Source organism: Balearica regulorum, chromosome 3 (assembly GCF_011004875.1).
Source record: "Balearica regulorum gibbericeps isolate bBalReg1 chromosome 3, bBalReg1.pri, whole genome shotgun sequence".
Classification (NCBI taxonomy): Eukaryota; Metazoa; Chordata; class Aves; order Gruiformes; family Gruidae; genus Balearica; species Balearica regulorum.
Window position 1 is genome coordinate 51,444,240 of NC_046186.1, and position 16,111 is coordinate 51,460,350.

The window sequence follows — 16,111 nt, forward strand, 5'->3', positions numbered from 1 at the left end:
AAATCTTGACTAGCAGATATACTGCTTTTGATATTAAAACTTCTCAGCCTTTGAAATGCTATGAAGTGGGGAAAGGACTTGAAGATCTTTAAATTTAAAAATTTCAACAAACAATATATCACATGTGTTTTGAGGTCAGGCAACCATGACAGCCTCTTTCTTGGTAATTTTTTTTTTTTAAAGTAGCAGACTGATATTACTCATTTAGCAATTTGACTGGATGCAAATGTGAAACATAAACGTATCTCTTTATTCTGCCTAATAGCTTAATGCAGCATATCCTGCAGCTGTCCTAAGTGTGTCTGGTAAGCTTCAACATAAAGCAGAGCTGTCTTGAATAAATTCCACCAGATGAGCCTGCCTTCATTTGTAAAGGGAGAGAAGGGAGGACGACCTGTGCTGCATTTAAATTTCTCACTGCAGTACAAGTCGGCGTTGGAGATGCATTTTCTGTGATGCGACTCTTTTTAATGAGGCTTCCAATGGGATTGCTTTTACCTGGCATTGAGGACTTCAGATGACTAGTGGGCTAAGGGAGTGTTGGGTATTGGGAGTTGATCAGGATCTGGCCTTGCTGCTGTGAAGAGCTTGTGTCCTGTTGCCAAAGAGGTGTGAAACTGTTTGGGTATTGATGCAAAAGGATGAGCTGAGGCACAGGGGGCTGCACTTCCTGTGCTGTCATGTTGGTCAGCCTCAGAGATTATGTGGATTTTTTGTTAATCCTTCACAGATTTACTGTCCAGCAGTAGTCTTAGGTCTGCCTGTTTGGAAGCCAGTTATCCCTGCGCACGCTCTTGTCTGTAGAGTGTATTAAGTGGGTTGCCCTTCTTATTCTGAGGGGTAAATGATTTTAACATTTAACTCATAGGAGCATTTGTCTTGCTTCCTGACAACAGAGCAGCTTCTCACCCTGCTGCCCATGTGCACGTTGATTAACACAACATGATGGGAAATAACTTACTCCATGATAAAATTGTAATTAACTTGCTAATATCGACCATATTGCCATTCAGCAAGGCTCGGTCAGCGAGTACAAGGCAGCCACCCACGCTCTCTGCTCTGATAGTGTCCCAGCAGCCCTTCTACTGTGTGAATTAGACAATGAAGTCATAACTGTCCCCTTTATATTAATTAATGTTGCTACAGAACATTTTGGTGTTTTGGTGTTTTCTGCTGAATACATTAATCAAATATATTTTCTGCTGGAGATTTCTTTTGCTTAATGAGAAAGACACGTGCATGCCTTCCCTTTTTACAAGCCTTCTAGTGTATGAGGAATACTGTGAATATGCACGGCCCGTTAGTAATTCAATTTATATAGTCAAAACCAAATGACAATTCTGTGGAGTAAGGATTAGACTGTATTTGTTTCTTCCCTTGGTCCACATGCCTTTGTACAGGACAGTGTATGTTCTTCACATACACTGGCATAGTCCTGTATGGAATTGAGACCAAGGAGTCTCGATTCAGTTACGGTTTGGTTCAGCTGTGAACATTTGGAATTGGTTGGCATCCCATTTGGGGAGAGCAGGAGGAAAAGGGCACTGTCAGAGAGACACGAGGGAGAGAAACTCCTGTTTTCCTTCAAAGTACAAGACAGAAATATTCTAGTTTAAACAAAAGTGAAGCCAGTAAGACGTTCCAGTAAAACGCATACATAGATCAGTCTGTTCTCGTTACCTATATAAGAATTTTGTAAGACCTGCAGTTAAACTGGAGGTAATAGAGTGTCTTTGTGTTAGTTTTACTCTTAACAATTGGAATTATGATTCTGCTTTATACTCTGGCTCATTTGACACTCTATCAGGTTATCCTGTAGATGGCTTGACCGCTGGTGCTCTCTAGGTGGGCATTCATAATATTTTAAAGCTTTAGGACGTTTTTCCTTTGGACACCACCATATGCTCTCCGTGGTTCAGTGGCTTAGTAAATCAGCTGACTGCAGGCAGGCCTTTGGAACATCTCCACTTCTTCATAAAACACATACTTCTTCCTTTTGCAGGGACATTCCTGTAGACTTCAAGTACATAGCTGAGCCAAGTATGCATTCGATGCCAGCCGTGACTTTGTCTCCAAATGGTAGGTTAACACTTTACTGCCACCTTAGACCTAGTTTATGTAGATGTGTCTTATTGATTATATGTCTATAATGTTGCCTTGTTGCATCCCCCTGCCACCCCCCACTACTCCCCCCCACCCAAAATCAGTGTGTGCATTTATTCCAAGATTGGATTGGATCTGGTTCTGATTTTTAAAGCCTTAAAAAGAGCAAGTATGTCAAAATGAGGGGTTATATCAGGATAACTATCAATTTAAATTTAGACCTTCATCCAGACAGGGCAAAAGGACTCTTTCTTTTCATAGAGCTATGATGTGCTCTTTGCTGTATTTAAAATATTAAGAGAAACAGTGGTGGGAACTGATGATGGCTATCAAGTACTAAGCAAGTTCAGCAGTCTTTGTGGTGCTCCCGTTAAAGCAGAGATTGATGTTGTACATGATCCTGTTCATGCTGTTCCTTTCTGTTCTGAATATAGCCCAAATAACTTGCACAAGAGAAATCCCAAATTGTCTCAGTGTTTTTGTATGTTAATATTTCGCTAGTGTGTATGTTCTTCAGTTAGAATCAAACTGAAGGATAATAAAGGTTTAGTGCCTCCAGTAATCAGTGAAAATCCTTCTAACAGGAAAAAGTGTCTGTTATCTGTTTTGGCCAAAATTAAATAGCTTTAGTGTCAACATTATTAAAACGTTGCCAAATTTACAGTTGAGAGTCGCATTATGCTGAGTAGTGGCTGATCAACTTGTTGCACAGCTAATATTTTCAGCCAGCTATCAGCACCAAATTGTATTTGCTTTGCAGTGTAAATATTTTATTCTTAACAATAGAAGTGGAGTTCTAATACAAAAAGGAAGGTTCTGGAGAAAGAGATAGCCGCATTTACAAATGTTAGCTTCTCAAGCTGGCTTAGTTTAAGTCCTGTTTCTCAAATTGCACAACCTGCTGTATTCTGATGCAGTTTTTCAGTTCGTCTCATTCTCCCACATTGAAATACTAGATTTCTCATTCTTTTTCCAGTTCTGGCTGGCCAGCATTTGAGTATTTCATTTCTGAGATGAGACAGTATGTGATGTTAGGGATGAAGTAGTCATCTTTTCAGCTCAGGACATCACCTGTCACATTAACTAACATTATCTTGACATACGGTGGTCAATATCACACAAAGCAAGTTATTTCGGAATAGTTACACTACAGATTGTGCCAGACACATCATGCATCATTTTGGAGTTAAATGAGTCCTTTAAGGAAAAGTAAATTGAAAATTTTACAGGTGTGGACCTTTTCTGCTTAGGGGCATTGATTTATGAATCTCATCAATTAAAATTTTCCTCCTGAGTGATGCAGTAAGCAGACCTTTTAAAAAGTGGAAGAGGAGAATAACATGCTTGGGGTACACACTCGATTTGTTTGTTTGGGAGGCTGAAGAAAACCCTCAAATTCCAAGCTAGTAGTTGGAAGTGTGATCAGATTTACAGTCAAGTCAGCACATTTTATGTTATCACTGTTTGCATAAAATACTGTAAAGGCAGTGATGATGTGCAGAGTTCAGGACTGAAGTCTCTGTCCTATGGTGTTCTATAGCACATCATCTTCACTGGATTCTCAGGCAGGAGTTAATGCACTGCCCAGATGCAAAATGAGATGAAGTTAAGATTAGAAAAGCTGGGGGTTTTTTCTTTCACTAAAATATCTTTATTAAATTGTATTCCACTAGGACAGAGAATACTAAATATTTGCAAAAATTTAAAAATTTTCAAACTCCTGAGTCTACCTTAGACCTGATTTTTCCATAAAGAAAATAAAAGGTGCCCATCTTAGAGTACCCACACAATAGGTAATCAGATTGCAGCTAGTTGGGGTTTTTCACCTCATCTGGATGACTTGATTATGTGCACCAGCAATCTTAGTCAGTAGCTTAAAAACTTATCAGTAAGTCAGTGGGGTTGACGCAGCACATTGTTGTAACAGCCAGAGCTTTTCTAGAGTCCTGAGTGCATTTTGTAGGAACAGACGTCCCAAATCCTGTCAAACATAACGTTTTGCCTCTTGGCAGTTGTACCAGGCAGAAGCAGTATCAGCTGCTAGCTAGAACCCTGATACATAAGGAAAATCTGGATTAAGATAGTGCAAGAAAAGTTACAAGAATCTCTTAAAACTTTCCAGTTAAGTCTGTTTCTTCAGGTGCGGCGCTCTGATACCACCTTTGTTTACTGCATTTATAGGGAAATGGTTGGCTTGCCAATCGATGGATAACCAAATTCTGATTTTTGGAGCTCAGAACAGATTCAGATTAAACAAAAAGAAAATTTTCAAGGGTCACATGGTAGCTGGCTACGCTTGTCAAGTGGATTTTTCACCTGACATGAGGTAAGTTTTTTGTGGGAAATGAGCTTTGTTTTAAAACTTGCCTGCACAGACACTTAAGTTTCTTTTTGAATCCTCTGTAACATTCATTGATGCCCAGCCATCCTATTAACTCAGCATCAGAGTTCTCTGGCTGAGCAGCAGAACGGGAAGTTTGCTCTTGTCATTTGATAGGACTAAGTTATACTGAGTGGTTGCGCTGAGCAACACTTAAAAAATCACCCATGTAGTCCAGTTGGCCCATTCTGCAAAGATAATCTACGCTGCTGTTAAACCATCTCGAGACTCCCCTCATTTTGCCCAGCACTGGTGCAGCACAGGAGCCTTCCACTTCTGACCTGCATCTGGCTCTCTTTGTGCATGGTCTGCAGCAGTCTCCCCAGAAACCTCCAGGCTCTATTCCCACAATATGCGCTTGTCTAGAATACCTGGGATTTGGACTTGCCCGGTTTTCCTAATTTGCAGGTCTGGTGAGTGTGGGTATCCTCATTTATTGTTCAGAGAACCATCTTTTTAATCCTATTTGCTCAGTACACTCATACATTTTCTACTTTACGTACATAAGATATTCATTACTATAAAAAGTGGAGAATAACCTCAGCAAAACTGGAGGAAAAAGTGGCGAGAAGTGTCTATAAATTTTAGAGAAACTTCTGGCACTTTCTCTTCTGCTGATATATTCTCTTTAGTTCCAGTAACACAGTGTATGCTGTAATTGCATTGCTTAGCACATTTACCTCGCAGTTGATGAATCACCTTCTGCAGGACTTGTGCGCTTCAGAGCACAGCACGAATGCTAATTCTTTGGTAGGTATGTTTGCAGACTGTCAGACAGGAAGCTCACTGGGTGAAGCTCTTTTTCATTGCTCGATGTAAAAGTATTATAATACAAGCAGTCTTCGTGCATGATACAGCTTTTATTTTAATCCTGTTGATACAGCTATGTTATATCTGGAGATGCAGATGGAAAACTTAACATCTGGGACTGGAAGACAACAAAACTCTACAGCAGATTAAAAGCACACGATAAAGTCTGTATCGGTGCAGTGTGGCATCCACATGAAACATCTAAAGTCATTACGTGTGGCTGGGATGGTCTTATTAAACTATGGGACTAATGAGGATGCTACGAAGATCTAAAGATGTAAGGCCTGCATACGTCCGAGATTAGAGTGAGTTTTGCCGTAAGGATGAGTAGACATTTGTAATACTGCAGTTCTCAGCTACCTGTATATATGCACGAAAAATGGGAAATCTTCAGAAGACAGAACTGAAAGGACATAGTTCTAAATATGACCTCTGAGTATGAGAAGCTAAGGTCATCTGAAGCATGCAGAATCAAGTGTTAGTTTGTCATGTCATTTTTTGTGCAAAACTCTTGTAAAATAAAAGTATTTTATGAAAAACTATTTTTGTGGTTCTGGCTGTCAGATGTGGGGAGATAAAGGAGAAAACCAGCACTGTCTTCCTAAGAAGAAATCTTTGATATCTACTGCAATAGAGCTGGAAAAGACGCATTTGTTTACCTGGTTTGGGGTGGTATTTTGTTGTCCCCAGAATACTTCTGTCTTTATAGGACACAAGCCCACTTGCTAAGATCTGTTAATTCACAGTAGAAATTAAGAACTAATCAGAAGCTAGCAGTTGTCAGATAAACTGTATCAACTGAAGACTATTCATAAACTCTTGGTTTCTGTCTGTATTTAACAATAGCATCATGCTGATCACTGAGTTTCATCTTTACAAGTACTCCTTAATTTCAAGATTTTGCCTGTAATGGTTGTGTGTTGTGTTGTTTTTCTTCATCCCATATGCTGTTATGTTCCAATAAGCATGACTTATTAAAAAAAAGAAAACATGAATGTCTCTTGTTCAATTTGGAATACACTGTATTATAAGCCTCATAAAGTTGTTGACAATTTAATGTACATACATGTCACACTTTTTCTCTAAGAACTTATTTTTAATAAATCTTTTTATAAAAAGTCTGCTTATCTTCATTCAATTCTTCTATCTAGCAGTGTTCATATAAAATATTTCTTACCCTTTTGTATTTTAATTTACAGTTGTACCAGCATTCAGATAAACTCATTCTCTTGCACTATTCACACAAAACCTAATGCAAGCTGGAAGCAAGGAAAAAGCCTTTTAACTCCTTATCCACTCTCTTTTTGAGCACATAATGGAAATAAAAACATATAACAAATTTATCCCATTGATCAGTCTTTAATTACAATTTTGAATTGCACTATATTGTTTACTATAAATCCAATCACTGCTCATCAATTATAAACAATAGCAAAGGAGTAATTGCCTTAATTGACAGCAGAATAGAAGATAAAGCACTTCTGTAGATGAGATACAAAGAATCTTGGATCGTATAGATGGAAGGAAAAGGGGTGGGTGTTTTGGTTTAATTTCCTTTTGTGGAGGGATTGATTAACAAGGCAATTCTGCTCTTTGAAAGGAGCACTTGCTAAAGTTAGGCCCTTGTGGGTGAACATGGAGCTTACGTGTTTCTAGACCAACTCCCTGAACTTGAGCTTCAGAGTCTTTCTGCTGTCCGTCCGGTGGAAACTGCACCAGGCTTACGTGTTTCTGGTTTTCCCCTTTTCAATAGCCTTGTGTACCTGAAAAACTCCACAGACTGTTCTCACAAGCGCTGTACCGGTGGTAGCTGGGTGTTCCTAGCTTGGCAGCCCTGCAAGTACTGAGGTAGGAAAAGGTAGAGCCTGGAGTGAGAGCAAAGAGCCGGTGTGTTCCGGGGCCTGTCCCTTCTGCCAGGAGGGAAGAGACTGCTCTTCTTCCTCCGCTCTTCAGGGCGCGGGGGGGGAGTGAGCTGCTGCCGCGTTGCAGGGGGTGAATTTCCAGCATGGCTCTTTTCAGAGGGAAAACTACACTCCTGAGCTAGGAGTTGAGCTCTGGTGTGCACTGTGTCCAGGGTGTCGCTTCGGGAGAAAGCGGCCTGAAATAATTTGGAACGGTTTTCTTCAAATAAATTTCCTAAATGGCTGTGTGGCAGCTGCCCTGACCATTAACAGCTTCTAAGTGCAGGGAATTGGGGAGGAGAGGAGGAACAGAGCAGATACAAAAACTCACAGGAATGTGTATTAGCTTCCCAAATGCTTAAAAGCCTTTAAATCACAATACATAAAATGCTTTACTCTGTAGCTGGTACTGTGTTTTTCCATGTGTCACCTACCAGGCACAACTTTGTGTGTGTATGTAGTGTGTATATACATATTATATACAAAGTATAAAAATAAGCGTGTATAATTTTGTAGTACTATACTGGGTGTTGTCTTAGGGGAAAAAAGAAATGTTGATTCAATCAATTCTGCTGGAGTTGATGAATCAGGATTAGATGTTTGCAACAGGCCCAGAATCAAAATTCCCCTAGAAAGTTTCAGATAAAATCCTTTGTCCCTCACTGTTGGTCACCGTGTTAATCTTTTGTGGAATTTCTCACATCTGCATGGAAGCCTGCAGGGGGAATTTTTATGAGGATAATTCCCTCTTGTCGGCTTGAGAGTTGCAGACTCCAAAGCTCACGTCGGCAGCTAGTTTGCTGTGTGCGAGGATAGAGGGCGTGTGTCTGCGTGGTGTGAGTCTAGACTTGTCTTTCCAGCAGCCACCTGGGAAATGATTTCTTGCTGGGCTAATTAACTCCAATCATGGCCTTCTCTTATCTTCCGAATTTCATGTCTTGCCAGAAGGTGGTCTGTTAGAAATGTTGGTCAGAACAAGTCTAGACTGAGACCCCTAGGCTGAACTTGGCGTGTGAGCGGAGAGCCAGGGAAAAGGCAGCATTGGGAGGAAAGGGAAGAGCGTGTTTCGAGTTCCCCCGATTTATTCTCCTCTAACGTTAGGCGGAGAATGCATCAAAGTGCTCCAAGGCAAAAGGAGCTTCTTGGGAGGGCTGGAGGCAAGCGTGTCGTGCTGCCAGGGAGGAATACGTGTGAGCTGGAGCGCAGGGCTGCTGTCACAGCATCATCGCTCTGCTCCCCTCGATCATGCATCCGTAACTTTCAGAAATGATGTGCCAATATGTTGCCACTTTTATTAATACCAATTACTTTCACAGTGGAAGTTTAACAAAGTGAACCATCTCCATCATTCTTGGAGTTCTGCCTGGGAAACTTGATAGTTCCTTTGGCCTTGTGCCATCTTTTTCTTGGACTTTTTTCATATGCGAGGGGGGGGGAATATCCCACATATCCTCATGCAACTTGCTGGTAAGAAGGCTGTCTTTCTTGAAGCAGATAGTCTTGGCATCTGTCTTGCTCAGAGTTTATAATTGTCCCCAGTAAGATGGGGCTGCTCAATCTTTGCCCTCATTACGAGGAACAAATATCTGAAATTACTGTACGTCCGGAAAAGTCCAAGATTGTCTTGTAAAAAGCCAATTTTTAGCAACAGGCAGATGTTCAATACACTGCTTAACACTGTGGTCTTTAAAGGCTGTTTTAAACAGTGAGCCTTGAAGCAGCTCTGACAGCCCAGTAACACAATGTACTTTCCTTCTTTCTACCAGCTGGTCATTACAAAATCCTGCTCCCATTTGCTAGGAAGGCTCCATATGACAAGCAGCCTGCACGAGGGGCAACACGCGGAGCGCAGAGGAAGGAGGGGAGTTTTGCTTGGAAGACTAAACAGTTGAAGCTATACACCAGAAAAAAAAAAATAGTTGCCAGGGAGGTTGTTCCTCTGGAGACTACTTAAGCACTTGCTACCGTAGGTTGACTTCACTAGCATACGCTCAAAATTTAAGTCTCGTATCTTGCAGTAAAATATGTCTTTTCCGTCAGGCTTGCCGATAAAGAAACAGATACACCACAGCCGTCTTGCAGCACTCAGCTGCTTGTGGCAGGGTTATGTTTACAGAAGCTCCTTGCAGAGTTTAAAACTTTTAGAAACAAGTCGCAACGACTTTCAACAGGGCAGGGACCTCTAAATTCACCAGGTACACTGGAAGTTTGACCTCAGACCTGTTTGTTATCTTGTTGTATGATAGAATATTTAAAATAAATTAAATGCTAAAGCACTGAGCCTTTCTGAGTCTCCTTTTAACCTTCTGTGCTTCATGCCACTGGGAGATTGCTAAAATGAAACATGATTGCAGATGCATTTGGTTTGTCGTTCAGGCTAAGAGGTTCTCATTAGGCCTTGGGGGTTTTTTTGTTAGTCTGAAAGATGTCAAGGCTAACTCAACCTGTTTCTCCTCTGTTTTGGGAAAGGAAGACATCACCACAAATCTTCTAGGGAGTCATTTCAGTAATAGGAACTTTATGGAGCTCCAAGACCATTGACAGTTACCCAGACGTGGTTCGGGGAGCTGCAAATCTTTCTAGTTCTCTCAGCGTAATTGCTCCACAGCCGGTATCTTGCTCAAACTCCCCAGATAAACTCTGCAATTGTGGAAAAAATCTTTTTTTTGTTTTTCCTGTGGAATTTAAACTCTTGCAAAGCAACATTTTAAAACAAAATGCCAAACCACCCTGTCCTAGAAGAGCTGTAACAACTTAACTTCCTACCACAGCTTGCACCAGGCTGTGACTTTGCTTGCCCAGCCTAGTTGTTTATATTTTGCTTCCTCATCCATGTACAACCTTGCTCCTTCAGCTCCTCCGTATACGCTCTGTAAAATGTAATCACCTCCCATATCCCTTGCTCAGGAGATCAAGAGGGAAGTCGGACTCCGAATGAAGTCAGTTGTCAGGCCAGACCTGGGCAGGAAGTAAGGCCCATTCCCTGGAGATTTCAAAACCACGTTGAGTTTCATCAGAACTCTGCAGCAAGCTCCTCTCTTTCTCTGCCCTGGTGCCGACCCTTTGGGAATACCTTGCGGCATGGGGGCGAGTTGGTTTTATGTCCTTTTTGTCATTTTTCCTCCACTATTAGTGGAAAAACGTTATGCAATATTTCTTCGGGTGTTGAATTCTCCTGTTTCTGGGAGCAATTTTCCTTCCCTTCATCAAGAAGTTAGAAGGCATTTCAGGGCCTCTCCTGCCTGGCAAGTCAGTCTGGGTGGTCAATGTGGGGTTGCCTGGTGAAGTCCCAGCCCCTGGGTCGCGGCTGCTCCTGGCTGGTGTCAGTGGAGGGATGTGGGTACTGCCAGGGCACAGCGGCTGCGGCGGCTGCAGCGGCTGCTGCTGCGGCGGCGTTGGAGGTCTGACACCGTTCAGGCAGCCGTCCCCACCTCCCTGCGAGGGTGGTGGCACCCAGAGCGGTGGCTCCACTCTAGGTATCTGAAGGTAGATGCCAAGGGTGGGATTCACATTGTTTGGGTTTGATTCAGAAATGGAATTTCAAATATAGAGGGGGGGAAATACCAGCTGAGGCACAGAGGCATTTTAATTACTTGGCAAAGTTTTGTACAGTATACACTACTGAACTTTCTTTCAGAAAACTGCTGAAAAATAAGCATGTATGGTGGTAACCTACCAAAAATGGCAGGGGCCTTGCACTGGTATTCACATTTGAGTCGTCATTTCCAGGCAGCGCAAAGAAGGCTCCTGTTTTCTCCTTGTGTAAGGTCCTGCCCGTCGGGATAAGGGACGCAACACAGGCTGTCTCTGCAAAGGTCTCTTTCTGAACCAGCTGAAACACTTTACAACAGGCAGGTCAAACTACACCATGAACAGGGACTTCTATTTAAGGGAGGAGATTCATTCATTATCACAGGCGGTTCCCTTCAAGAGCCGGGCTTGCTCTGCAGATGCTGCCCCTGAAAGCCAGCGAAGGGAGGCAAGTATAAATACGTCTCTGAATGTAGGTCAGCTCTGAACTTCCACCGGCACTAAACCAGGTCTCTACTGACTGCAATTAAATGTCACAATGCGTTAACAAGCAGAAAGAAATCAGGAGTGATTTCCTACTGAATAACCCTGAGGACCCTTTCAAGGGCAAGGGAGCAGCTAATGAAGCTCATGAAATCAAAGTTTTTGAATAAACCAGATGGTCTCAGCTGTTGAATAATTCACCAGAGAGAATGAGTGCTATTTCTTCAGGTGTGTTGCCGGGTGATACGTCTTCTTGGCACCTGCCAAAGAACGGCCAGACATATGTTCCCTTTACGCTTGCTTTGATCTTTCACAGTTGAGAGGCGCTCCTGAAGAACAACCCTTCACCAACGGGATCAAATGCAGCCAGTGTGGTTGAGAGCCAACACATAGCGGTAAATCTGCAGGGGGGTTGGCTGGTGGATCTTCAGCTCTGGCTGAAGCAGCATGACCCTGCGGATGCCTGCAGTCCCGGATCCCTCCCTTTCTCACTCTGCACGGTCCCTAACAGGCTGGAGATACCACCTGAGCACATCTCCAGTCTGCGGGTGGGCACAGACTTACCCCACGCAGCATCCCTCGGCACCGGTCCACCCGCTGTGGCAGAGTCAGCCAGCGCTGGCTCGTGCCCCTGCGCATCTACCCGGCGGCCCAGTCGTTAGGAGATGGGAAGTGAATTCATTTAAGAGTCTCTCCTTTAGGTAAAAGAGATCAATAAAAGAGAAGGAATAAAGGCAGCAAAGCAAGACCTTGGAGAGGAAGACTATAACTCTGCTTTAAGAGATGCTAAGTAGAAAGGCACAGAGAGTGCATAAAATAAGAGCTGTTCATTTTCTCCCATAATATCACATAACTGCCTCCAGAATGATAAATGGCTTTTATCTATCCTGTATCTGAGATAAGATTTTGTTAGAAATTACCATAGTTATTGGAATCTTTTCTTGCAGAAGATGTATTTGCTCCAGCCTAAATTGTTCCCGACACTGCCTGGCAATCCTGAGCAAGAGACTAGCTAAGGGTTTACTAAGCTCTACGTCTTAAGCAAAGAAGAACCAGGATAGACCTCCGCTCCATTTCTATAATTTACATATACAGCACCATTTTTTTCTTCAGGGCAAAAAATGATGGAAGACGTGCATCCCTTTGCAATTTTAACATCTGACAGAAATCCTGTAATTTCTTTTTTAACCTCTATGCATTGGTTTCTTAACCAATTTCTTAAGGCTAGTTACTCTAAGACTAATCAGGAGGAAAAATCTGTGCAGTGCTAGAGCCCATGTTTTTATCCTTTATTAATAAATCAGGACTCACAGCTGGGCTTTTGCCACCCCATTACTTGAAAAATGGGAGTTGAGCCATTCTGCAGTGCAGCAAGTGTGATCGTTCCAACAAGCTAGATATTGGCTTAGGAAATCCTGGCACCTTCTCACATTTTAATGAATCTCCTCATGGCCCTGGACCATTGAACAACCTTAGTACTTAACGCAGGAAGGTCTGCAGCAAGCATGGCTGTCACAGGAAAGGCATTTCCTACCCATTTTCAGAGGTCATGGTTCTCTTTCTTTGGTTGTGTATTACCTGGCTCAGGGACAGCAATATGTAGCTTGGCCTCATGGAAAATGTTTTGCCCAACGTCTTGGACACAGGGAATCCAACACATCTGCAAGAGGTCATCTGGATTTTGAGCACTGCAGAGCTGAGGAGATGGTGTCCCCCCGCTCTGGGTGACTGCAAAGCCCCTCACCTCCTGGTTGGGGTGGGATGGCCTGGAGCAGAAACAGAAGCTGGGTTTATGGCAGAAAACAAAAGGGTGCCAGGAGGCATTCCCCAGCCTGGAGACAAACTGGAAACCCCGGCCTGGCCATGCCTATTTACTAAAGTCTTTCAGCTTCCCAAGCAAGGTGGCTGCATCCAAGCTGTCCTTGGCTTGGGCCAACTCCCCAGCTGTGCTTAGGAATAGTCTGGGAGAGTACTGAATGGCCTGAGCCAAAATTGTGCCAGGGATCTCATTAATTAACCAGACAGATAGCCGCTCCGGTGCACACTGCCTGCCACTGCTTCATTTACTAGGACAGGCACGCTGGGATCATCACCTGCTCTGTAGTCCCCTTGTTTTCCTAAACGTGGCATTTGATGTGCAGAAGCCCACGTTAAATCTCCTTAGAATTAAACTCCACTTCAGAAAATTCTAGTGTAACTAAAGAAGTAGATGGATTTGGTTTTAAAAGGAAAATAAAAATGGGGAGGCAGTAAATCAGAGACTGTACAACACAAGGCAGTAGATTAGATTGAAAACCAGCATGCGTTTGTTAAAAAATAAAGGGTTTGACATTTAGCCACAATTTAAAATTCCAAATATGATTTGGAAGACTGATACAAACCTGAACGCACAAGGGCACGGAGCTGGCTTTTGCTGAAGAGATTAAAATCCCCTCCCTTTCCACCAGCCCCTCACCACCCTTGTCCTTCACCATTGAAGCAAGAGAGAGTTTTTTTTCCTGCCTCTTCCACAGCAGCCTGAGGTCTGCAGCCTCTGTGGCCAACACGGATGCTCCAAGTCGGATTCAGTGCAGCAGCGTCAAGCCCCAGGACGGGCTCTGCAGCTCCGGGTGGGAGGTGGGTGCTGGGCCTGGCGGGGGGGGGGTGCACGGCTCCCCGCAGCCCCAAAGCAAGGGCGGTGGGAGGAAGGCTGTCACCCCAGCGGCATCATCCGCCTGCCAGCCTCTTCTGGGAGAAAGGGAGCCGAACTGAAGGGCTGGAGCAGTTTCTGCTGGGGAGAGCGGTCCCTGCCTGCCCTGGGGCAGCAGCAGCCCTCAGGGAGGTAGGGGAGGAGGAAAGCCCGGCTTGGGGCGAAGCCTGGGGAAAGCCGGGGGATGGCTTGATGGCTTCATCCGCTTGTGAGGCAAAGCAGTGGCTCTGGGAAAGAGCTGACTCGCCTGGCTGGAAGGGAGAACTACACATATTTTCTCGCCCCACTGGCTGCTGGCTGAGCTCCTGTGGGCATGTTGGGTCCAGTGCAGGGTCCTGCTCTGGGAAGGAGGGGATGAGGGAGTTGAGGCAGTGGAGAGCGTGAAAAAGGAAAGGAGGGTATGAAAGGAGAATGAAAGGAGAGAAGGAAATGCCAGGATTACAAAAGAAGGAACAACATGTGGACAGAGAGAGAAAGAGAGATTTGCTAAAACACATCGCTGGGTTGAGGCACACCAACCGGAGGAACACCGAGCCCTGCAGAAGCTGGAAACCAAAGGCACTTACAAAGGCCATCTATCAAAAACATGGAAGTGGCGTCATCTTGTATTTTAATGCAAAGTTTAATGTCAAAATTATTTGAAAGAGAAGAAAAAACCCAACCTGCTATGTATTTTTCTGCTCCCCCCATTCCTTAGCTCCTCAGGGAATGGCCAGGGCTGGCTCCTGGGAGTGCACGACAGACAACCCACACGCCAGCCGGCAGTACCTCAGCACGGCCGCAGACCAGGACATCTGCCTGCACCACCACCTCCACCAGCATCGGGGCAGACCCAGAGTCTGGCCTACCTGTGGCAGGGATAGGTGACATGCCAGGGAGGTGCTGAGGAGGTAGCAGGCACCCAGGCACAGTGCTGGAGAAGGCACACAGTGAAACACGCAACGAAAACCCAAAACAAATGAACAAAAAAGACCAGGTTTCACTTTCAGCTCTTTTAAATAAGTATCTCACTAGATGAAAAACCATTTGCTACAGCCATTGCAAGAGTAATTTAAAACAAGCCATTCTTTGAGCAGATGAACTAGGGAAGCCAAGTCTTCTGTGGCTGAAGCCTCTGGAGGTGAGGAAGCAGAGCGCTGGTGGCAGCTTTTCCTGCAGCCAAGTCTCTGTCCCACCATCTCGTGTGTACGAAGCGCTGAACTCACTTCCCGCAGCCAGACTGCCTTATAGAGCCGGAGTCAGAGCACTCAGAAGCTGCTCAATGAAACAGGTAGGAATTTCGTTTGGTGGTGATTTCTGCCTCTGGCAAATTCAGCTGAAATTTGCCAGTGGGTTGAAAAACATGCTGTTCTTGCCTAAAATTTCTTCCATAGGAAACAAGGCCAAAGTAAAGAAGGTGCAAATCAAAGGCCATTGCTTTACAGAGAAGTTACACTTGACCCTTCCTGAGAAAAGCACTTGCTCACGAGCGCTCTCCTGCCTGAGGGCTGGCACAGCTCCGTGAGCAGAGCTTCCTGGGTCAGCCCCAGAGGGATGCCCTCTGTGCTGGCATGCTCAGGCTTGGGGCAGCCTGGGAAAGCCGCGCTGTTATCTGCCCCAGACAAACCTTTACAGAAACCTCTGTCTTCTGGGACAGTGTACCCACTGGCAAATACACTGCTATATACATTTGCACCATGTATCTTCTCCTAGTGCCAGTTCTTTTGACAACATATAAAAATAAAAGCCAGTCCATTTTGCTAGCAGTCACTCTGTGCATATTTAGCAACTTCAGCCAGTGACGCCAAAGTCCTCTTCAATAACGCTACAAGGCCAGATGGCTCGCAGTCACGCATCATAAATTCCTTTCTGCTATTTCCATCTTGTATTTACCCAGCTCAGTGTGTAACAGCTACTGGCATTGAAGGCTTCCTTTTTCAGAAACATCTGTGGTTTTGATAAGTCTTTGTAGGTATGGAAAAGCCTGAAGTCCTTCAGCTCCAGTTCTCGGAGCAGACTGTACCAGTACCGCACCACGGTGCTGTCATTGCCACTGACCTCAAACCCAGGCCAGTGGATGTGCACCTCAAAGACCAGCTGTCCTATCTGCTCAACAACATCTTCCAGGATCAGGTTTTCCAAAATTTTCCACTCAGCACTCTCCACATCTGCCTTGAGGACATCAATCTGCAACAAAAACACCATTATTATGTGAAAATGAGAAATGCAATTATT

At 44.1% G+C, this 16,111-nt stretch overlaps 2 protein-coding genes across 2 annotated transcripts in view; one reads left to right on the forward strand and one right to left on the reverse strand.

Annotated features, from left to right (window-relative positions):
- CDC40 (cell division cycle 40) overlaps nucleotides 1-6,414 on the forward strand; it is a 42,133-nt gene extending 35,719 nt beyond the window's left edge. The window contains exons 13-15 of the mRNA XM_075747891.1: nucleotides 2,003-2,079; nucleotides 4,285-4,429; nucleotides 5,367-6,414. Of these exons, the coding sequence (XP_075604006.1) occupies nucleotides 2,003-2,079; nucleotides 4,285-4,429; nucleotides 5,367-5,544 (400 nt within the window). The 3' untranslated portion in view covers nucleotides 5,545-6,414. The remainder of the gene's footprint in view (nucleotides 1-2,002; nucleotides 2,080-4,284; nucleotides 4,430-5,366) is intronic.
- An 8,076-nt stretch (nucleotides 6,415-14,490) lies between these two features.
- Nucleotides 14,491-16,111, reverse strand: part of METTL24 (methyltransferase like 24) — a 50,268-nt gene continuing 48,647 nt past the window's right edge. Inside the window, exon 5 of the mRNA XM_075747892.1 lies at nucleotides 14,491-16,063. Within this exon, the coding sequence (XP_075604007.1) occupies nucleotides 15,749-16,063 (315 nt within the window). The 3' untranslated portion in view covers nucleotides 14,491-15,748. The remainder of the gene's footprint in view (nucleotides 16,064-16,111) is intronic.